The following is a 23,596-nucleotide window of genomic DNA, read 5'->3' as shown; positions in this document are numbered from 1 at the left end:
TCTGACGATACTACACTCAGTAATTTGTGACTGTGTCTTGGTAAATATGTGTGTGCATTTCTGTTGGGTAAACATGAAGGAGTAGAATGGCTGGGTCATGGAGTATGCCTACGTTCACTTTTAGCAGATACTGTCAAACAGTTTTCTAATATGATGTACTATATTCCCACTGGCAGTAAATGAAAGTTCCAGTTGCTCCATACTCTTACCAACACTTGATATCGTCTTTTTTCATTTTAGCTATTCTTAGCTATTCTGATGAGTATACAGTAGCCATGTATTGTAGTTTTAAATTTCATTTCTTTGAAGATAAATGACTTTGAGAACTTTTAAATAGTTTTACTGAATATTTGAATATCCTATCTGTGAAGTGTTTGTTCAAGTTTTTTTTTTTCCCCCATTCTCCTATTAGGTGGTCCTTTTTTTTTTTTTTTTTTTTGCGGTACGTGGGCCTCTTACTGTTGTGGCCTCTCCCGTTGCGGAGCACAGGCTCCGGATGCGCAGGCTCAGCAGCCATGGCTCACAGGCCTAGCTGCTCCGCAGCATGTGGGATCTTCCCAGACCGGGGCATGAACCCATGTCCCCTGCATCAGCAGGCAGACTCTCAACCACTGCGCCACCAGGGAAGCCCATGTCTTTTTTTTTTTTTTAATTGATTTGTAAAAATATTTAAGACCATCTATAGATTAATTTTTTAGAGAATTTTTCTCTAGAGAGAAATCAGATTTCTCATTTTAGCTCTATTTTGTTACTCATTTGCTGGGATGCAGTTAGAAAAGGCATATGGTCTGCTCACATTCCCTGAAGGTTTCTTTGAAAAGATTATAAACAAGCAGATAAATCCGTTTACATGAAGGGCTGTCTTTGCAATATTATTTCTGAACTATTCTTTATTTTGAAGACACTAAGAAAATGAATTTTAAGACTCAGCTATTTGCTATCACTTGACATATTTTTTCCAAGGGCACTTAAAGTTATGAATTCTGGTTATACCACTGGCCCACCTAGGAGCTGTGCTAAAGAAAAGTGTGTTTCAGGTGCCTTTTAGGCCTTAAGTCTGGGTGCCTGGCTAGTACTACTGAGGGGAAGATATTAGACTCAAAATCTATTACATAGTCAATATGGGGGAATTAATAACCTCTGTGAATTAATGCTGTCTTATAAAATAGGCTTTTATTTGTAATTCATTGGCTTAGAAATAATAAACTTTTTAAAAGGAAATAATTATTAACTTCACAAATAAGGCATGATGAATTCTATTGCTCTAATAAACAGAGCAAAATAAAAGCAATTTTGTGGATGAAATAACTTGATAAATATTTTCATTCTCTTCTCTAAAAGGATATCCTTAAGCCACTTTCCCTATTTGAGAATCAGAAGTAAAAAAGCGTTTTGAGCAATCTCATTTCCCAAGACAAAGCTAACATGTGATGGAGTAAAAACAAACAAACAAACGAACAAACAAATGAAGCCCAGAGTTAGGTATTAAAATTCAAAGAACAGAAAGGCTAGAGGAAAACAGAATATTTTCTTCCACTGTTTAATGAAATGCTGTACGAGAAAGGCAGTTCTAAGCTTAGAAGTATCTTAAGAAATCATCACTGAGAAAGTAAGTAAGTAAATAAGATAGATTTGACAACAGAAACAAAAGGTCAAGGATAGGTCGGGGAAAATATTTTTAACAAATATAAAAAACAATCCATAATGTTATTACTTAGAAAGTCCATATAATTAATATTAAAAATATTCATATCGAATAGAGTAACTGGTCAGAGGACAAAAACACACAATTCCAAAAAGATGAAAGAATTATACTTATTGAATACAAACCTGAAAAATACATTACCTATAATTACAAAATACAAGTTGAAACGGCACTTTTATCCATCAAATTAACGAAGATAAAATATTGTATATGTGTGTGTGTGTGTGTGTGTGTGTGTGTGTATATATATGTATGTAGAAAATACATACATAGGAGAGAATTATTTTGGGAAAAAGATAACCCTGCTGAAATGAGTGTAAGTTGTTACAACCCTGGGAAAAACAACTAAGTAATATGGTGAGATTCTTAAAGTAGTTATACCTTCACCTGATAATTCTACTCCAGGGAATTTGTCCTAAAGAAATAACCCTAAATACTACAAAAAATTACAGGCGTAAAATTTGTTGATGTGCAGTCTATTTACAATATCAAAAACTGATAATATCTTCAATTAAAAAAACTGGAAGTGGTTAAGCAAAGTATGGCATATTTGTTCAATGGAAATTAAGTGGATATTTAAATATGTTAACCTTTTAACAGAGACCAGGCTATAACAGGAATAAATGCTTGCTATAATGTTAGTGAAAAAGCTATTAAAATAATTACTATCATATATGTAAGTGTAAGTATATCTTTGTGTATCTATGTATCACCCACCCCATCCCCTAAAAAATCCTAAGTATAAAAAAGTCCTGGGAGTATACTGACATGTTAGAGTTTTATTTGGTGTCGGGGCTGTGAGTGACTCCTCTTTCTCCACTGTGTCATAATGAGAATGTCTTGCTTTAATAATGGGAAAAAAATCAACAGTAAATAATCAAAGCGCAGAGAGGGTAGAAGCAACATGCAGAGGCATTCTCAAGTAGCTTGGTTTAAGGTAACACTTACTGTAAACTGTTCAATGTCTCTCTCTAGTCCCACATTTGGCAGATCGGGCATCATATGAGCCACAACTTTGAAACCAGAATCTTTGGCCAGGTGAAAGGACTCACATACCGCCTTCACAGTGTGGCCCCTGAAGAAGAAAATTCACTACCTGTTACACAAATAAATGGGCAACAAGGTGAGTACAAGGAATAGAGGGAAAACAATCTCTGAGACAGGTAACAGTAGCTCTATAATGAAGAATATGGTTGGGGAAAAAGAAATCTTAGAAAGTCATTTTTACATCTCCACCTCTGAGAAGGCCTGGAAAAAAATAATTTTACTTCTGAGATATTTCTCAGAAATTCCCTTATGCACTTACTCAAAGTTCTGACAGTAAGTGACTGAGGTCACAGGAGTTAATATACACTAATATTATTTGATTTAGCATCATCGGCCAAAATAAGCTTGCTAATGTAAATATCTAGGTTAAAAACAAGAATAATGAGCTCAAAACCATGCAGGAGCAGCATCTTGTTATGCTCTTTCCTTTAAAAATCTTTTAACAAATAATTTCATTTGGAGAAAGAAAGGGGGGGGAAGAGAGGAAAGAGAGGAGAGAGAGAGAGAGAGAGAGAGAGAGAGAGAGAGAGAGAGAGAGAGAGTGGTTGGAGGGCCCTAAAAAAAAAGTAAGAAGAGAGAATGATTTAGTGACAAGGCAGAATCATTTGGGGCCAGCTATATAAATCATCTTAACATTCTAGTGCCACATTCAAGTAAGAAGCAAGCCCGAATAATAGTTTGGGGCTACTAAAGACTGAAGCCCTGTGTCAATCCTTTCACTACCTAGCCACTCCCATTCACCACCAAAGAATCCTACAAACCATGGACTCCTTCCCACTCTCTGAAGGTTCCCATCCATTTCCATGGCTTCCTAGGCGGACTCTCAACCACTGCGCCACCAGGGAAGCCCCTCTAATCTCTTTTTGCTAACGACTTCTCAATCTATATGACTGGGCCAGGCCTCTCTTCTGACACCACGCCCAAACATCCAATACTCTAATGCTGCACTGTACAATATTAGAGTCACGAGGCACACGTGGTTATTCAAGTTTATCTTTAAATTAATTCAGATGGAAAATTCAATTCCTCGGTTGTGCTGTCACAGTGGACAGTGCGGGTACAGAACATTTCAGTCACTGCAGAATGTTCTGCTGGACAGCCCGCCCTAAAGCAAACCTTCAACCAGCTGTCCCACAAGCATCTAAAACTTAGTTTATTCAAAATGAAACTCATCTTCCCTCCAAGCCTCATTATTTCCCATTCTCTCTTACCCTCATTCCCACTCAGTCACCGAACACTGCTTTTCAGGACATCATTTCCTGCTTAAATTACCGCAGCAGCCTCTGAACTGACCTTGCTTCTAGCTTGGTCTCCTTAGTCCACCCTGACACTGTGATCCCCAGGACTTCCCTGCTGGTCCAGTGGTAAAGAATCTGCCTTCCAATGCAGGGGACGCGGGTGCAATCCCTGGTCAGGGAACTGAGATTCCACATGTCGCAGGTCAGCTGGGCCCGTGCGCCTCAACTAGAGCCCGCATGCCTCAAACTACAGAGCCCGTGCACAACTAGAGAAGAGAAAACCCGCACGCCACAGATAGAGAGAAGCCCGTGCACCATAACAAGGAGCCTGCGTGCCGCAACCGAGACCTGACGCAGCCAAAAATAAATAAATAAAATAAAATAAAAAACGAATCTTTAAAAATAAATAAATAAATAAAATAAAATGCAGATATGCCTTGATCACAAGTTAGCTTGCAGCCGGGCCTTGGATTAAAGCCCAAACTTGCTGGGCTGACTTCTAAGGCGCCCCACGGTCTGGCCGTCCTGCTGACCCTGTCAGCCTCACCTCTCACCACGCTCCTACCTCACGCTCCACACTCCCACCAGATGAAACCACTCCAACTTCCTGAAATGTGCCACGTGCTCCTATCCTCAGCAGCTTGCTCGCACTCTTCTTTCTGCCTGAAAAAATCTGCCTCTTCCCCACCTGACTAACTCAGACTCTTCCTGTAAGTCTCAGCTTCGATGTCACTTTCTTCGAAAAGCTTCCCTGACCTTCCAGAGACTCCTTCCACCCCCAAGGTACCTCTCTGGCGTAGCCTTGGTTACTGCAGCAGCCCTACCAGCGTTGCCGGTTCAAGCCTTCCCCGACAAGAACGCACCCTATGCAGGCTGATCTTTCTCAAGCTTGATATCCATCTGACTCTTCCTGTGCAGAATGTTTAATAGACCTCTACTACCTAACGGGAAGCATCCGCCCTCCTTAGCCTGGCACTCTTCCTGGTTGTTGCTAAGATGCTAAGACCCATGTGTTTCCCTAGTTTCCCTTTACTTCCTTCTCCGAGCACAAACCTCTGCCATGTCTACCCAAATCCTATTAAAGTGAAGCAGCCTTTAAGGTCCAACTCAACACACACTTACTAACCCTGAAGCCTGCCTTTACTTCTGGAGGGAAGAGAACTTCATATGGCTCTATCAACCTTTATTTCTTTCCTTCCTTAGACTCCCAAATTTCTCAAAGTTTATACCCATCACCTCACCAGCCTTTCTTTCACTACCCTACCAACTGGCATTTGCTTCACCAAAACTAATCTCTTAAATCTCACACTAGTTTCCTTCTTGTTCAAACCCTTTTCTTTGTTCCTATTCTCCTTGGCCTTCTCTCATGCTTTAAACTACTAACCTTGAGCCCTGCCCTCTGCTTTCCCTATGGGAAAGGCTATTTATTGCAAGAATTGGAAGAGAGATGAGCATGTTTATAGACTACTGGAAAAAAGCCAGTAAACAAAGACAGAAAATCAAGGAAGGAGGAGATGGAATTAAGAGCACAGACAGAAGAATGAATAGGAGGAATACCTAGACCTCTCCCTGTCAGATGGGTAGTAACACAGATCCAATCGGTGGGGGAAAAGGAAGGCTTGTGCAAGATCATCTGCACCGTCTTACCGGTTGGTATCTCTGGCCACATCCTCATAGACACTCTGCACCCCAATCTCCAGCCTTGTGCAGCCATAAGTCAACATATCACTTAAATGCCGCTTCATGCAATAATCTGGTCTGGTCTCAATAGTAATTCCGATGCACTTTGTGAGGCTTCTCTCAGAATACCTGTAGAGTAAAATCGAAAAGTAAACAACTTGCCAAAGCTTTAGGACATCTGCTCTCATTTAAAGGATGTCTTCCTTTTGTCCTCCCGGCTCTAACCCAGTGGTTAAGAGCATGGGCTCGGACTTCCCTGGTGGTGCAGTGGTTAAGAATCTGCCTGCCAATGCAGGGGACACGGGTTCGAACCCTGGTCCGGGAAGATCCCACATGCCGCAGAGCAACTAAGCCCGTGCGCCTCAACTACTGAGCCTGCGCTCTAGAGCCCGCGAGTCACAACTACTGAGCCTGCGTGCCACAACTACTGAAACCCGTGTGCCTAGAGCCCGTGCTCTGCAACAAGAGAAGCCACTGCAATAAGAAGCCCGCATACCGCAATGAAGAGTAGCCCCCGCTCAAAGCAACTAGAAAAAGCCCACGTGCAGCAACGAAGACCCAATTCAGCCAAAAATAAATAAAATAAATAAAATTTTAAAAACAGTTAAAAAAAAAAAAGAGCGTGGGCTCTGGAGCCAGACTATCTGAGTTCAAATCCTGGCTCTGCTATTTCCTAACTATGCAAACAGGAAAGTTATTAACCTCCCTGTGCTTCGGTTTCATTATCTGCAAAATGAGGATAACAGTAGCTATACCTCATGGGACTGATGTGACTGAGCCAGCACAAAGTAATGTTATCATCACCATTATCATTATTATTCTCCTCAGTGTGCTGCAGCCATAATCTCCTTGAAAGCAGGGATTTCAACTGTGAGAACCCTAATTTTCAATTCCTAGCAACGATTTTTCATGGAAGTGAAAACCATCTGCATTATATATTTCCCACTCCATATTTTAGAGTTATGTTAAATAAAAGAAAACAAAAGAGGGGGGAAGGGAGGGTATGCACGATGATCATAGGAATAATTCAGATGAAATGTCTTCTATACCCACAAGTCTTTTTGTCAAGCCTATTCATCTTAGCAACAACTTACAAAATTAGGAATCATTTTTCTCCTTCACTAAACCCAGATATCAGAGTAGTGAGGACCATTTTAAATTTATTTATTTATTTATTTTGGCTGCGTTGGGGTCTTCATTGCTGCGTGCAGGCTTTCTCTAGTTGTGGCGAGCGGGGGCTGCTCTTCGTTGCAGTGTGTGGGCTTCTCACTGCAGTAGCTTCTCCTGTTGTGGAGCACGAGCTCCTGGCGCATGGGCCTCAGTAGCTTTGGCTCACGGGCTCTAGAGCACAGGCTCAGTAGTTGTGGCGCACGGGCTTAGCTGCTCCGCGGCATGTGGGATCTTCCCAGCCCAGGGCTCGAACCCATGTCCCCTGCATTGGCAGGCGGATTCTCAACCACTGCGCCACCCGGGAAGCCCATGAGTACCACTTTAGATTCAAGCTAGAATCTAGAAGAGGAAAATGACTTGCTAAGTGGTCTGCTGATGCGATGGAACAGGAACCATTACCTAGACGCCACTGCGGCCAAGCACTGCACTATATACTCCACATGCAGTGAATGCTCCCGTTAGCTCTATGAAGTATGTCTTATTATCCCCATTTTACAGATAAAGAAAGTGAAGTTCCTAAAGTGATTAAATACTTTGTCCAAGGGTACAGAGCTCATAAAATCCAAGTCAGGATTTGAAGGTAGGTCTGTCTGACTTCAAAAATCCTACCCTGTGTTTCACTCTATCACATGGCTTGGACAATTCAGCATGGGACATCAGATCTGTCCTCTCTTCAACTTCTCCTAGAACGAAATAATTCTTCTCAGTGTACCCTTCTACAACTTTCTCAATGCTTCAGGCAGGGTGAGGGAAGCCTTTTTTGCCACTTAATTTCGTATTTCCGAAGAAGTTCATAGCTTTTCTTCTTGAAAAATAAAAATCATAAAATTTCCATAGTTTTGTAACTACTGTTCTCCTTTAAGTTCATTTATTATTGACAATTCATAATTGTCAATAAGACTGACTTATCTAATTTAATAATAATTATTAAGAAGGTTACGAATCACTGAAGGACTGATTCTGAAGTCTTTCACTCTAGACGTTCAAAGTGTTTACACTATTACCCTATTCCTAAGGTTTTATATAGGATTACTACAGGCAGCAAGAACCAAAGGTAAACAACTAGTCTATAGTTACTAAACGATGAATCATAAGACAAAAAAGGGCACAGATCTTATCAAATCTTGCCTCTGACAGCTAGCTTCTCTGAAACAATCAGATCAGAAAGTCTCATGCCTCTCAAACAGGTGGGTCCCAAGGCATGCAGAATACATGTAACTCACCTTCTTCGAATACCAATTATTGTGTTTGGAGAAAACCATTGTTTTAAAATATTAAGGGACTTTCCTGGTGGTCCAGTGGTTAGGAAATCTGCCTTCCATTTCAGGGGACATGGGTTTGATCCTTGGTTGGGGGAACTAAGATCCCACATGCCGCGGGGCAACTAAGCCCGTGCACCACAACTACTGAGCCTGCGCTCTAGAGCCCGCGAGCCACAACTACTGAGCCTGCACGCTCTGGAGCCTGTGCCCCCACAACTAGAGGGAAGCCTGTGCGCCACAACAAAAAAGATCCTGCGTGCTGCAACGAGGATCTTGCGTGCTACAGCCAAGACCCGACACAGCCAAATAAAATAAATAAATATTTTTAAAAATTTAAAAAAAAGAAACACTAATGTATTATGGAGAAAGCATATTGCATGAGAGCTGAAAAAACCAAAAAGCGGAAAACTCTAAGTTTCGAGTATATTTAACAAAGTAAGTGAGAACATTTTACAATCAGGCGTTCCAAAATTGTATCATAAAACCTCTCTATTAACTGATATTTTTATAAAACCCACAGTATTTCCTGGGACTTCCTTGGTGTTCCAGTGGTTAAGACTCCATGTTCCCAATGCTGGGGGCACGGGTTCAATCCCTGGTCAGGGAACAAAGATCCTATGTGCCGCAAGGCGCAGCCAATAAATAAATAAGTAAACACAAACAAACAAAACAAAACAACCCACAGTATTTCCTAAAAGGATACCATTAAGTTATCAGCAAAGGTGGCAGCACAACAGTACCTAGCAATACTAAAACTAGAGGACAGGCAACTGCACAGATGGGAATTCATCTAGAGGAAAGAGAAGTCCACTAGCTAATCTCTATTGCACAGATCATCGAAGGCCCAAGCAAGACTGATAGAGAAAGCTGCTGCGAGGATGATAAGGTCTCTTCATAAGTAGTTAGAATGTAGTACAGGACATAGAGGCAAACCTTATTCGCAAACAATAATTTAACTCCATTTCAAAAGTGTCTTTCCTCTTGGGGAAAATGTCATTACCTTGTGCAGGAGCAGAAATGGAGGAACAAAAAATAACTCGTTTTTAAAAGCCAGTATTTTCTATTTACCACTATCTTTCTTTCAGAATTGCATTTTCATCTGAAAAGCCATTAAGCAGAAATACCTATCAAATTTGAGTAAAAACAATGGAGTATTTTCTAAAGAACAGAATATAAGGTCATCTTATACAGTATAAGGTCATTTCTAAAAGGATTTTTGTTAATGCTATATATAGTTCTACACATCACTAATTCTTGCCTCTTCATTAAAGGGAGATGTAAAGATATCAGGATGATTGGTTTTTTAAAATATTGCAAATATGTTCATAAAGGCTGTCAACTAATCTAAGCAAAATGTCTGAGCTGGCATTTTATGGCCTGCTATAACCCACCACACTGTTTAGACAGCCATCCGACAGTGTGGCTCTCATTTACTACTGAGTTCAATTACCATACCATTGGGGAGCGGGGAGAGGCAGACTTGTTAAATTCTTGGGCGTTTAGTAAATGTACCAAGTTTTCCAACCCTGATCATGAGCTTCTAAGAGACAAAGTCAGGACTTGGACCCAGGTCTTCTGATTCCAATTCCACTTCTCTTTTTGTGGCATTATAGGGTCATTTTAAATAAGCCTAAATGCCACCACTGTGGGGCTATGCTGAATCCTATACTTTTCTGTATGCCACAGGAGTGGCATCAACTATAAAAGATGCTAATGTTCTCTGTGAAGCATAATTTAAGCCAATAACTTATGCCGACAGCATTTATTTTTTAACTGGGGGGTTGGGGCTAGGAGGGGGTGGGAGATGGGACAATAACCTGGGAACATAAAAGCAAATAAAAACCAAACGCTACCCAGACTTCAAGACAAAGCTCAAATACGTTTCTCCTGCCATGACATCTTCCCAGCGCCTCTAAGTAATTCTGCGCTCTCATCCCTAACGTACCTTGCCCCTACTCTGAATGGAGCTTGTCTTGTTATTTGTGGCTATGTCTGTCTATCCACCTAGACAGGAAGCTCCTGGAAGGCAGTAGGCTCGTATACATTTAGAGGTAAGGGCTTCAGCACTAAAAACTCTCCTTCAATATAAAACTTACAAATATGAAGAATGAGTAAATGAATGAGGCATAACCGAAGACATAGGAGGTCTCTCTTTACCCCCATAGCAGCCTCTAGCTAATCCTACTGGTTACCTTTCCTCTTGCAAATAGTTAACCCTAAAAGTTGCTGAACACTAGGCCAGGTAATCTACAGAAAGTAAAGATACAGTAGTTCTTGTCCCAGAGATGCTCAACAGTCTAGCTGTAGGGATAAGACACACAGCTAAAACCAAGAACCACTTAAGAACAAAGAGCCAGAAGTGGCAGATATATAACTGGATAGAAATGATTTCTTGGAAAGCATGCTTCTATTTCTGGAAGGAAGAAAGTGACCTATAAAAGTGACATCTATTGTTATTACTTACTGTCCCTTCACACTAAGGTCCCAACCAGGGGGACACAGAAGAAAGACGATGTGAAGGTCTCTTTATTATCTTCTGTAAACGGTTTCTGATTTGCTCCAAGAAGGCTGTGGCATCAAAGAACACTTCTGATTACTATTAATCTCCTGAAGTCCTCTCTAAAACCTCTGTCATTAATTAAGTTGGATGTGTCTTACTTTAGATTTCCTGTGTGAAATCTCACTAGAGGTCTAAGCCCAAATTTCTGAGAGGTTTATGGACCCTTTCCTACATGGACATCCCTCTACCTCAAACTCAACCTGCTCAAACCAAATCACAACGTAAATATTTGTAATATGTAGATTAAATATTGATTTTCATTAATCACAATGTACAAACTCTCTTTTGCATCTGCAGTCTCAAAATGAGTAAGTAGAATTTATAAACTTCTTTGGACAGCCAAAGATTTTTTTGACTTGCCAAACAACATCTAGGGTTATTGGTGTAATTCCTCAGTAATACCACAGAACACATGCTTTTTGTGGAGGGGGGGCATGGTGGTGCTGGGGCTATAATCATATCTGGAAAATATCTCAACAAAATTTTATGTTCTGTATAATGCTGTGCTAGTGATATTCCAAACTTAAGAATGATTGAGTTGAATGTTTGAGAATTTTAAAATAACTATCTTTTCCCTTTTGAGATGGTGGTCAAGTTTGCTTCCTGGATATTGGCAGTTATGTCAAGAGGGTCTGTAACATAAGGTTCTGCCCAACACAAACTGAGGAAACAGACAGGAACAGAAGTTCAAAATTTTTTTTTTTTTTTTTAGAAGTTCAATTTTTAAATGAGTACAACCTATGAAAAACTCACCTGGTAACATAGCTTAGAGAGCAATCAGGGACCTTTGGTCCCTTATCATGCTAGTTGACAAGGTTTAAGATATATGAAAAACAAGCCATAACAGTTTGGGTTTTGATTCTTTCAGTAGCCGACAAGAATGCTACCATTTTATACTCCTAATCAGACAGCACAAGAGCCAACAGCAATGTACTATTAATAGAAAAAAACAATCATGGTTATTACACATTCTTTTAATATTGTATTCACATTCAAATTTAAGGGCTATACACATAAATGCATTATAGAAAAGTTGTCATTATCAGAAAGTGACTGCTAGATGAAAAATAACCTTCGAGCACATCTTTTATTATTTTTTTTAATTTTTATTTTTTTTGCAGTATGCGGGCCTCTCACTGCCATGGCCTCTCCTGTCGCGGAGCACAGGCTCCAGACTCGCAGGCCCAGCGGCCATGGCTCACGGGCCCAGCCGCTCCGCGGCATGTGGGATCCTCCCGGACCGGGGCACGAACCCGTGTCCCCTGCATCGGCAGGCGGACCGTCAACCACTGCGCCACCAGGGAAAGCCCCCGAGCACATCTTTTAGATAAAAATTCCCATTCCAGTAGAAATCTTCAAAGCATACAATGTCACAGAAAGAAGTAACTTTAGAAATAATACAGTCCTGCCTCCTCATTAAAAGTCTGGAACCTAATTCTTAACGCACAGTTCTTCCCACTGCACTCATTTAACAATGTTTTTTAAGTACAGTAAGTCCCCTACATACAAACGAGTTCCATTCCAAGAGCACATACATAAGTCCAATTTGTTCTTAAGTCCAACAAAATTAGCCTAGGTACCCAACTTTTACAGATAATGCCAGACACATGAACTAACTTACGTGACTGGACATGCAAACGCATGTTCACATCTTTGAAAGTTCGCAACTTGAAGGTTCATATGTAGGGGACTTACTATATCTTCTCTCCTCAAGGAATTGTGTTAGATATGACAGACCCTCTCTCCATAAAACTGCCAACTAGACTGTTAAAAGAAACAGTTTCAATGCAGAGACACATAGGGGTGGAAAGTAAATGGATGGAAAAAGATACTACATAGGGAAAACAGTTATGTAAAGGCTGTAATGTCTAATTTAACATCAATAAAAGGAAACTTCAAGACCAGAAATAAAGGACATTTCATAACGATAAAAAGGTAACTTCATATTGATAAAAAGTTCATATACCAGGAAAACATATCAATCATAAATGTGCATATTCCTCAGAGCAGATCTTCAAAATAAATGAAGTAAAAACTAATATAACTAAAGGGAGAAATAGAAAATTCTTCAATCATAGTTGGATATTTTAATCTCTCTTAGCAACTGATAGAACTACACAGAAAACAAAACAAAACAAAACCAACCAACCCCAAGACAAGGACCATCTGAACAACACTATCTACCACTTTGACTGAATTGATATTTATAGAACATTACATCCAACAACTGCAGAATACACATTCTATCAAATATACATAGTTTGTTCACCAAGACAGACCATATATGCTGAGCCACAAAATAAACCTCAATAAAAAAACTTCAAGAAACTGAAATTGTATAGAATAGACCCTCTCTGACCAATATGGAATTAAATTAGAAATCAATGACATTAAGAAATCAAGAAAAACTCCAAGTTTTTGGAAATTTAGAAATTAAACCATCCATTTGTATATAATCCATGGGTCAAAATACAAACAATTTTAGGAAACATTTTGAACTGAATAATAATTAAAATACAACATACTAAAATTTGTGGGATTCAGCCAAAGCAGTGCTTAGAGGAAAACTTTAAAGCTTCAAATACTTATTAGAAAAGAAGAAAGGTCTATAGTGATAAGTTTCTATACCTTACTTAAGCATAGAAAGAGCAAAGGAAATCCAAAGCAAGTAAAAGATGATAATAAAAATAAAAGCAGAAATATATTAAGTAGAGGACATAAACAAAACCAAAAGTTAATTCTTTACAAAGAACAATATTTGATAAACCTTAACTAGACTAATAAAGAAAAAAAAAGAGAGAACACAGGTAATCAATATCAGGAGTGAAGGAGGGATGATCACTAACATCCTACAGACATTAAAGACAAAATAAGGGAACATTATGAACAACTTAATACCAAAAAGTTTGACAATCTGGATAAAACAAATTCCTTGAAAAATATAATTTACCAAAATGGACACAGAAGAAACAGAAAATTTGAATATTCCTTTATCTATTAAAGGAATTGAATTAATCATCTAAGACCCTCCCATAAAGAAACTCCAGTCTTGGATAGTTTTACTGTTGAGTGCTAGCAAACACTTACAGAAGAAATAATATTCATCTTACATGAACTCTTTCAGAAAATAGAGGAGGAAACACTTCATAAGTTGTTTTATAGGGCCGACATAACACTAAAACCAAAACCTGACAAAGAAGTTACATAAAAGGAAATCACAAACCACCATCCCTCATGAACAAAATCCTTTACAAAGTATTAGAAAGGTGAATCCAGTGATATATAAAAAGAAAAATATATTTTGACCAAATAGGGTTTATCATAGGAATGCAAGGTTAGTTTAACATTAAAAGATCAATAAAAGTGCTATATATTATCAGAATAAAGGAGAAAAATCATATGATCATTTAAATACAGACAGAGAAATCATTAGACAAATGAGTTAATGATAAAAACTCTTAGCAAAATTCTTTCATCTGATAAAGGTATCTACAAAAAAACTCACAAGTAACACTATACTTAACACTGCAGTATTTTTTAAATGTTTTCCCTGTATTACTGGGAATAAGACAGAGAGACTCACTCTCACCACTTCTATTTAACACTGTACAGAATGTCCTAGCCATTGCAATATGGCAAGAAAAAGAAAAGCATGCAAATCCAAATGGAAAAATTAAAACTCACTGTATTTGCAGATTATATGATGGTTTTTGAAGAAACTCCCAGCAAATTTACAAAAACAACGTTGAGAACTAAGTAGTGAATTTATAGTAAGGTCATATGATATAAGGTTAATATACAAAAATCAACCGTGTATCTAGATACTAGCTGCAAACAATTTGAAAATACAATTTTCAAAAATTTCATTTAATATAGCATCAACAAAATACTTTGGAATAAATTTAACAAAAAGCTTACAAAATATCCAAACTGAAGATTGCTAAGAGAAATTAAAAAACACTTAAGGAAACCAGGAGATAGACTATGTTCATAAACTGGAAAACAATATGTTAAATGGTAATTTTCTCAAAATTCTTCTATAGTTTAAACACATTCCCAATCCTATCACACTTATATTTATTTACTTATTTTTTTTAACATCTTTATTGGAGTATAATTGCTTTACAATGCTGTGTTAGTTTCTGCTGTATAACAAAGTGAATTAGTTATATGTATACTTACATCCCCATATCCCCTCCCTCTTGCACCTCCCTCCCACACCCCCATTCCACCCTGCTAGGTGGTCACAAAGCACCAAGCTGATCTCCCTGTGCTATGCAGCTGCTTCCCACTAGCTATCTATTTTACATTTGGTAGTGTATATATGTCAATGCTACTCTTTCACTTCATCCCAGCTTACCCTTCCCCCTCCCCGTGTCCTCCAATTCACTCTCTACGTCTGCGTCTTTATTCCTGTCCTACCCCTAGGTTCATCTGAACCTTTTTAATTTTTTAGATTCCATATATATGTTAGCATACAACATTTGGTTTTCTCTTTCTGACTTACTCCACTCTGTATGACACACTCTAGGTCCATCCACCTCACTACAAATAACTCAACTTCACTTCTTTTTTGGCTGAGTAATATTCCATTGTATATACGTGCCACATCTTTATCCATTCATCTGTCGATGGACACTTGGGTTGCTTCCATGTCCTGGCTATTGTAAACAGTGCTGCAATGAACATTGTGGTACATGTCTCTTTTTGAATTATGGTTTTCTCAGGGTATATGCCCAGTAGTGGGACTGCTGGGTCATATGGTAGTTCTATTTGTAGTTTTTTAAGGAACCTCCACAGCAGATGTAACAATTTACATTCCCACCAACAGTGCAAGAGGGTTCCCTTTTCTCCACACCCTCTCCAGCATTTATTGTTTGTAGACTTTTTGATAATGGCCATTCTGAGCAGAGTGAGGTGATACCTCGTTGTGGTTTTGATTTGCATTTCTCTAATGATTAGTGACAACTGAGCATCCTTTCATGTGTTTGTTGGCAATCTGTATATCTTTTTTGGAGAAATGTCTATTTAGGTCTTCTGCTCATTTTTGGATTGGGCTGCTTGTTTTCTGGATATTGAGCTGCTTGGATACTTTGTAGATAAATCCTTTGTCAGTTGCTTCGTTTGCAAATAATTTCTCCCATTCGGAGGGTTGTCTTTTCGTCTTGTTTATGGTTTCCTTTGCTGTGCAAAAGCTTCAAGTTTCATTAGGTCCCATGAGTTTATTTTTGTCCTCATTTCCATTACTCTAGGAGGTGGATCAAAAAGGATCTTGCTGTGATTTATGTCATAGAGTGTTCTGCCTATGTTTTCCTCTAAGAGTTTTATAGTGTCTGGCCTTACATTTAGGTCTTTAATCTTTTTTTTTTTTTGCGGTACGCGGGCCTCTCACTTGTGGCCTCTCCTGTTGCGGAGCACAGGCTCCAGATATGCAGACTTAGCGGCCATGGCTCACAGGCCTAGCTGCTCCATGGCACGTGGGATTTTCCTGGACCGGGGCACGAACTTGTGTCCCCTGCATCGGCAGGTGGACTCTCAACCACTGCGCCACCAGGGAAGCCCTTTAACCCATTTTGAGTTTATTTTTGTGTATGGTGTTAGGAGTATTCTAATTTCATTCTTTTACATGTAGCTCTCCAGTTTTCCCTGCACCACTTATTGAACAGGCTGTCTTTTCTCCATTGTATATTCTTGCCTCCTTTGTCAAAGATACAATGATCATACGTGCGTGGGTTTATCTCTGGGCTTTCTATTCTGTTCCATGGATCTATATTTCTGTTTTTGTGCCAGTACCATACTGTCTTTTTTCTTTTTTTAACATCTTTATTGGAGTATAATTGCTTTACAATGTTGCGTTAGTTTCTGAGTATAACAAAGTGACTCAGCTATATGTATACATATATCCCCATATCCCCTCCCTCTTGCATCTCCCTCCCACCCATACTGTCTTGATTACTGTAGCCTTGTAGTATAGTCTGAAGTCAGGGAGCCTGATTCCTCCAGCTCTGCTTTTCTTTCTCAAGATTACTTCTGCTGTTCAGGGTCTTTTCTGTTTCCATACAAGTTGTAAAGTTTTTTGTTCTAGTTCTGTGAAAAATGCCATTGGTAGCTTGACAGGGATTACACTGAATCTGTAGATTGCTTTGGGTAGTAGAGTCCTTTTCACAATGGTGATTCTTCCAGTCCAAGAACATGGTGTATACCTCCATCTGTCTGTATCACCTTTAATTTATTTAATCAGTGTCTTATAGTTTTCTGCAAACAGGTGTTTTGTCTCCTTAGGAAGATTTATTCCTAGGTATTTTATTCTTTTTGTTACAATGGTAAATGGGACTGTGTCTTTAATTTCTCCTACAGATTTTTCATCTTTAGTGTATAGGAATGCAAGAGATTTCTGTGCATTAATTTTGTATCCTGCTACTTTACCAAATTCACTGATTAGCTCTAGTAGTTTTCTGGTAGCATCTTTAGGATTCTCTATGTATAGTATCTTGTCATCGGTAAACAGTGACAGTTTTAAATCTTTTCCGATTTGGATTCCTTTTATTTCTTTTTCTTCTCTGATTGCTGTGGCTAAAACTTCCAAATCTATGTTGAACAACAGCGGTGATAGTGGGCAACCTTGTCTCATTCCTGATCTTAGAGGAAATGGTTTCAGTTTTTCACCATTGAGAACCATGTTGGCTGTGGGTTTGTCATATATGGCCTTTATTATGTTGAGGTAGGTTCCCTCTATGCCCACTTTCTGGAGAGTGTTTATCATAAATGGGTGTTGAATTTTGTTGAAAGCTTTTTCTGCATCTATTGAGATGATCATATGGTTTTTATCCTTCTGTTTGTTAATATGGCTATAACACTTTTTAATAGAAATTGATAAGCATAAACTTTATATAGAAAGGCAAAGGACCTAAAATATCCAAAGCAATCTTGAAAAACAATGACAGAGTTAGAAGACTTATACTACTTAAATGTATAAAACTACAGTAATCAGGACTGTGGTACTGGCATAAAGACAAAAACACATCAACGGAACAGAAGAGAGTACAGTCCCAAATTTATATAGCCAATTGATGTTTTAAAAAATTATTTTATTTATTTTTGGCTGCATGGGGTCTTTGTTGCTGCGCGTGGGTTTTCTCTAGTTGCAGCGAGTGGGGACTACTCTTCGTTGTGGTGCGCTGGCCTCTCACTGCGGTGGCTTCTCTCGTTGCGGAGCATGGGCTGTAGGCGCACAGGCTTCAGTAGTTGTGGCTTGTGAGCTCTAGAGCGCAGGCTCAGTAGTTGTGGTGCACGGACTTAGTTGCTCTGCGGCATGTGGGATCTTCTGGGACCAGGACTCGAACCCACGTCTCTGCATTGGCAGGCGGATTCTTAACCACTGAGCCAACAGGGAAGCCCTAGCCAATTGATTTTTGACAAAGGTGCCAATACAATCTATATAGGAAAGGGAAGTTTTAAAACAAGTAATGTTGAAACAATTAGGTATGTATATGGAAAAAAAGAAACCTTGACTCCTACCTCACACTATACATAAAATATTAAATCAAGATGGATCATAAGCCTACGTATGAAAGGTAAATATAAAGGCTAAAACAATAACTAGAAGAGAACACAGGAGAATATCTTTTTGCCTTATGAGTAGGCAAAGGTTTGTTAAAGATAATACAAAAAGCAGTAATTATGAAAGAAAAAATTGCAAATTAGACTTTACCAAGACAAAAGACTCTGCTCAAATACATTAACATAATGAACACTCAAGCCACAGACTGGGTTTTTGTATTTGTAAAATATAGATCTAACAAAGGTCTAGAATCCAGGATATATAATAGCCCAATAAAAAATGGGCAAAAGATTTTACCACACACTTCACAAAGGAAATATATATAGAAAGCGTAAGCACGTAATAAAGTGCTCAACATCATTAGTCATCAGAAAAATGCAAATTAAAACCACAATTAAACCCACAACACACCCACTAGAAGAGCTAAACTTACGAAGACTGACAACACCTTATGCTGGTGAGGATGTGGAACAAATGAACACTCATACATTACTCGTAGGAGTAAAAATGGTACAACCACTTTGGGAAAATGTCTGGCAGTTTAAAAACTAAACATATGATGTAGCAATTCCACTTCTAGTTATTACCCAAGAGAAATAAATACATATATTCACAAAAAGACTTATATAAGTACGTTCACTGAAGTTTTATCATAATAGCTACAAACTGGAAACAGCCCAGCTATCCATCAATAGAATGGATAAACAAACTGTGCTCTATGCATATAACAGAATCCTACCCAGCATTAAAAAGGTAACGGCTACTGAAATACCCAACATGGATAAATCTCTAAATATAACGCTCGGTGAAAGACGCCTTACACAAAAGAGTATATGCTATATGGTTCCATTCATATGACGTTTTAGAACGGGCAAAACTAATCTATGAAAGGAAAAAAAGGGAAGACTGCTGCTTCTGGGAGGTGCAGGTGAGGATTTACTGGGAGGAGACAGGAGGAAACTTTCTGGGACGATGGTAATGTTCTATATCTTAGTATGATTTTGTTGCAGAGGTATATGCATTTGTTAGAACTCATCAAAGAGTACCCATAAGACCTGTGCATTTCACAGTATGTAAATTTACTTGAAAAGAAAATATTACAAACAGTGAAGTAGCTAATGATGTGCAAATGCACGTATTCGGGGAGAAGGGTACTGAAGTCTGCAGCCTGCTTTGAAATGTGTTAAAAAAATAAAAAGAAGCATTGATGGGTGGATAGAGGAATGGCTAGTTGGATAAGTATGTGATAAAGCAAACACTGTAGAACCTCGGTGACAGGTATGGGATGTTCACTGGAAAATTCTTTCAATTTTTGTTTGTTTCAAATAAAATGCTGGAAGAAAAACAACTAATATCACCTCTTTTTATGATGACTAAGATTGTATCCTAGGTTGGACTGCCAATGTTGAGGATCCTGGTCACCATCTACGAAAATCTGATTATCAAGGGAGTAAGTAAAAGTGATCAACAATATGAAGTGAGGGGCGGGGATGGGGAGGGTATTAGAGCCAAAGTCCAGACATGCAAGAGGTTCTGAGGCCTGCCAGAAATAAGGCCAGGGCAGCAAGGCAGGAGACTGCCACTTTCAGGCCTTCTTAGGTTGCTTTGCTTTCTTCATTCCTCTGCAAATCTATGAAATTAGCTTCTGGGCCTGGGACCCAGCATTACCTAGCACTCTAGTTTTTCCAAGACACAGAAGGACATAGTTGGAGGATTTAAAGTCATTGATGGAGGGGGAAAAAAGAGGAAGGAACAGAACTGAATTAAAAATTCCACAGGGAGAAGGTATGACTCACCTACTTCTTGGTGGGTAACTACCCTTTTAAATTGCATCTTGTGAAAACAGCCAAGGAGCATTAAAAATTGAATGCAAAACTGCTTCTGGGCCAGGCTGATTAAAAAGGAATAAAACCATTTTAAAAGGTTGTTTTGAGATATTTGGCAACATTTGCATTCTGGTGAACGGGTGACTCAGATCCCACTGCTGGTCCTTGTCACCTCCAGAGCTATGATTTTTAGAGGATGATAGTCACCAGTAATTGATGATCTCTGGAGATTACTGCAGTCTCAGTCTAGCTGATAGTAATGAGTGATTATCACTTTGCTTGATTTAATGAGCCTTCACAGAAATCATACCTGCTTTGTCCTTGACCTCTCTGTTCACTCAAGCTTTCCAATGTTTCCATCTGCAAGGATATAACATACTGCTTGTTACTAACCTGCCATAAATAACAACCAAGTTCACCTTGTTAGGGCTTTTCCTTACCCTAACTCTTAATCTTTTAAGAAAAAAGCAAAACTTTAACCAGATGACACACAATAGCAAAGCAGAGACACACTTGAGCTGATAGTAGAACTTGACACTAATTCGAACAAAGACTTTTAACCTTAAACACGGTTGACTCATCTGTCACAATATGTAACTTTTAACTTAATTTAAAATTAATCTTAAAAAAAAAAACTCACCTAGGGACTTCCCTGATGGCGCAGTGGTTAAGAATCCACCTGCCAATGCAGGGGACACAGGTTCAAGCCCTGGTCCGGGAAGATCCACCTGCCGCAGAGCAACTAAGCCCGTGTGCCACGGCTACTGAGCCTGCGCTCTAGAGCCCGTGAGCCACAACTACTGAAGCCCGTGTGCCACAACTACTGAGTCCACATGCCACAACTACTGAAGCCCGCACGCCTAGAGCCCTTGCTCTGCAACGAGAAAAGCCATTGCAATGAGAAGCCCGCGCACCGCAACAAAGAGCAGCTCCCGCTCGCTGCAACTAGAGAAAGCCTGCGCACAGCAACGAAGACCCAACGCCACCAAAAATAAATAAATAAAATAAATAAATTTATTAAAAACAACAACAAAAAACACCCCACCTATGCCAAGCTTGTCAAAGTCAGTATTACATCTGTGTAGTTGTACTAGTATCAACTACTAGTAAAATAAACATGAAATTCATCACCTTACCTCTGAGAGAAGTGGGTCATGCTGGGTAACCCAAACAGTTTTCATGAATACCCTCTGCGCAAGAGAACTTAGAGAACGGCAAAGTAAATATCTCATCCAAAAATTTTGAAGAAAACGTTATGTTCAAAACACAGTATCTCTGGGCTGCTCTACATTTTGCAAAGATGTCAACATTTGAAAATAGTTTTCTGTGTCTCTGTAATACAAACCAGACAACTATTTCTTCAAATTATACAAAGCTTCCCTGAAAAACAAATACCAACTCTATTATAGGGAATTGGCAGTAAAAATTTACCTCAACAAAGCAAACAAGATACCACAAATTGGCTTTTTCCAGATAATCTCATAAAAGTATAGAGACCAGGAGTAAAAAGCAAAACATGTCGAATGTGGGTTGGCAGGATTCAGTGTAGCATTTATGGATGGTTTCATGGCTCCCAGATTGTACTTTTACTACTTCCCGAGAGCCATTCATGATATTTGTTGCAATGAAGGCTCAAATCCCATAAAAATTTTTATCCGAAAGTAAAGTGTTTGTTGCCCCCTTGAGGTAAATTCAAGAACAGAAACAAAACAACGCCGGCTCTGCCTGGTCCATTAGAGAAAGAGGCTTGCTTCTCCAAACGGCTTTTTCTACACACATACCGTAATCGCAAGTTATAATAATAATAAAACTCTATTTTCACCTGGAAAAAAAAGAGGCAATTTACAAACACCACTAGACACTGCACCATCTCTGCAAAAATAAAGATAAAACTTCACACAAAGAATAGAGCAAATATTTTTAAAGTTTCAGTTGATGAGATGTCAGACTAACTGCATCCTAAAAATTCATTATGCAGATCTTCAGTTGGCCTAGCTCACATGACCCGGGGGACCCAAACTGTAGACTGAAAAGCTCTGCAGCAAACTTTCATGGGGGTGAGGAAGGGCGGGACAAGTCCAAGATACTTATGGCTCAAATCCACATAATGTGCAAGGTCTGCAACATGAGGACAGCTGCACTGATAAAAAAATATACAATACATAAGCATGCGTAGAAAAATATGATGGTCTGAATAGATTATCCTGTGAGGGAATTCTCAGAGTTCAATGATTTTAGTCAGTAATCCTCTGAGGTACTGCTGCCATCCTAATATCATGGGGCTTTGAACTAATTAAGGTTGTTTTTCTTCCTCCAATTGCATTTTATTCTAAGCTATCATCTGATTTTCAGTATTATTAGGAAGAATGCGATGGATTTACATCATTACTCCTCTAAAGATTGAAAGACTTCAGCGTTTTACTCAGCATGACTCATATTCATGAATGATCAAGTTCTGAATGAGCAGTAAATATGGTCCCATCTCATCCTGCTACGAAAGGCCCTGCAGGATGGAGAGATCACCTAGGCCAGCTGTTGCTCAAAGTCCACATTCATGGACATAGAATTAACCTGTCACATCCTCTACTGACAATCACACAAAGTAGCGGCTCACACATGCTTTCCCAGCTGCTGAACTCTCTACCCAGGCCCCTCAAACTACCCTTGAGATTTATTTAAACTTATGAGAAAGTCTCTACTCTTTTCATTTATACCAACCCAAATCATCATTACTCCTCTAAAGATTGAAAGACTTCAGCGTTTTACTCAGCATGACTCATATTCATGAATGATCAAGTTCTGAATGAGCAGTAAATATGGTCCCATCTCATCCTGCTACGAAAGGCCCTGCAGGATGGAGAGATCACCTGGGCCAGCTGTTGCTCAAAGTCCACATTCATGGACACAGAATTAACCTGTCACATCCTCTACTGACAATCACACAAAATAGCGGCTCACACATGCTTTCCCAGCTGCTGAACTCTACCCAGACCCCTCAAACTACCCTTGAGATTTATTTAAACTTATGAAAAAGTCTCTACTCTTTTCATTTATACCAACCCAAGTATGGAATCATAAAAAAAAGAAATGGTTCTGATGAACCTAGGGGCAGGACAGGAATAAAGACGCAGACGTAGAGAATGAACTTGAGGACCCAGGGAGGGGGAAGCTGGCAAGCTGGGACAAAGTGAGAGTAACACTGACATATATACACTACCAAATGTAAAACAGATTGCTAGTAGGAAGCAGCTGCAACATGCAGGGAGATCAGCTTGGTGTTTTGTGACCACCTAGAGGGGTGGGATAAGGAGGGTGGGAGGGAGACGCAAGAGGGAGGGGATATGGGGATATATGTATACATATAGCTGATTCACTTTGTTATACAGCAGAAACTAACACAACATTGTTAAACAACTATACCCAATAAATATGTTTTTTTAAAAAAGTCACTTGTTTTGTTGATTATATAGCAGTTAAATGTCTCAGATTAAAAGTACTCCCAGTGCTCTTTTTGGGTGGGCTCACCTAGTCCAATCAAAGCTACCCC

At 39.1% G+C, this 23,596-nt stretch overlaps 1 protein-coding gene across 2 annotated transcripts in view; it reads right to left on the bottom strand.

The window, feature by feature from the left end:
* The window catches only part of ELP3 (elongator acetyltransferase complex subunit 3), a 99,616-nt gene that overhangs the window by 51,466 nt on the left and 24,554 nt on the right, over nt 1-23,596 (bottom strand). Inside the window, exons 8-9 of one of the 2 annotated variants that reach the window (XM_024767753.1) lie at nt 5,638-5,799; nt 2,654-2,780 (exon numbers count right to left, since the gene is read on the bottom strand). In XM_024767753.1, the coding sequence (XP_024623521.1) occupies nt 2,654-2,780; nt 5,638-5,799 (289 nt within the window). Of the gene's footprint in view, nt 1-2,647; nt 2,781-5,637; nt 5,800-23,596 lie in introns of both variants that reach the window. The other variant, XM_024767752.1, reaches the window with a different exon arrangement.

Source organism: Neophocaena asiaeorientalis, unplaced genomic scaffold (assembly GCF_003031525.2).
Source record: "Neophocaena asiaeorientalis asiaeorientalis breed wild unplaced genomic scaffold, Neophocaena_asiaeorientalis_V1.1 scaffold523, whole genome shotgun sequence".
Lineage (NCBI taxonomy): Eukaryota > Metazoa > Chordata > Mammalia > Artiodactyla > Phocoenidae > Neophocaena > Neophocaena asiaeorientalis.
This window is presented reverse-complemented; position numbering and strand designations above follow the sequence as displayed.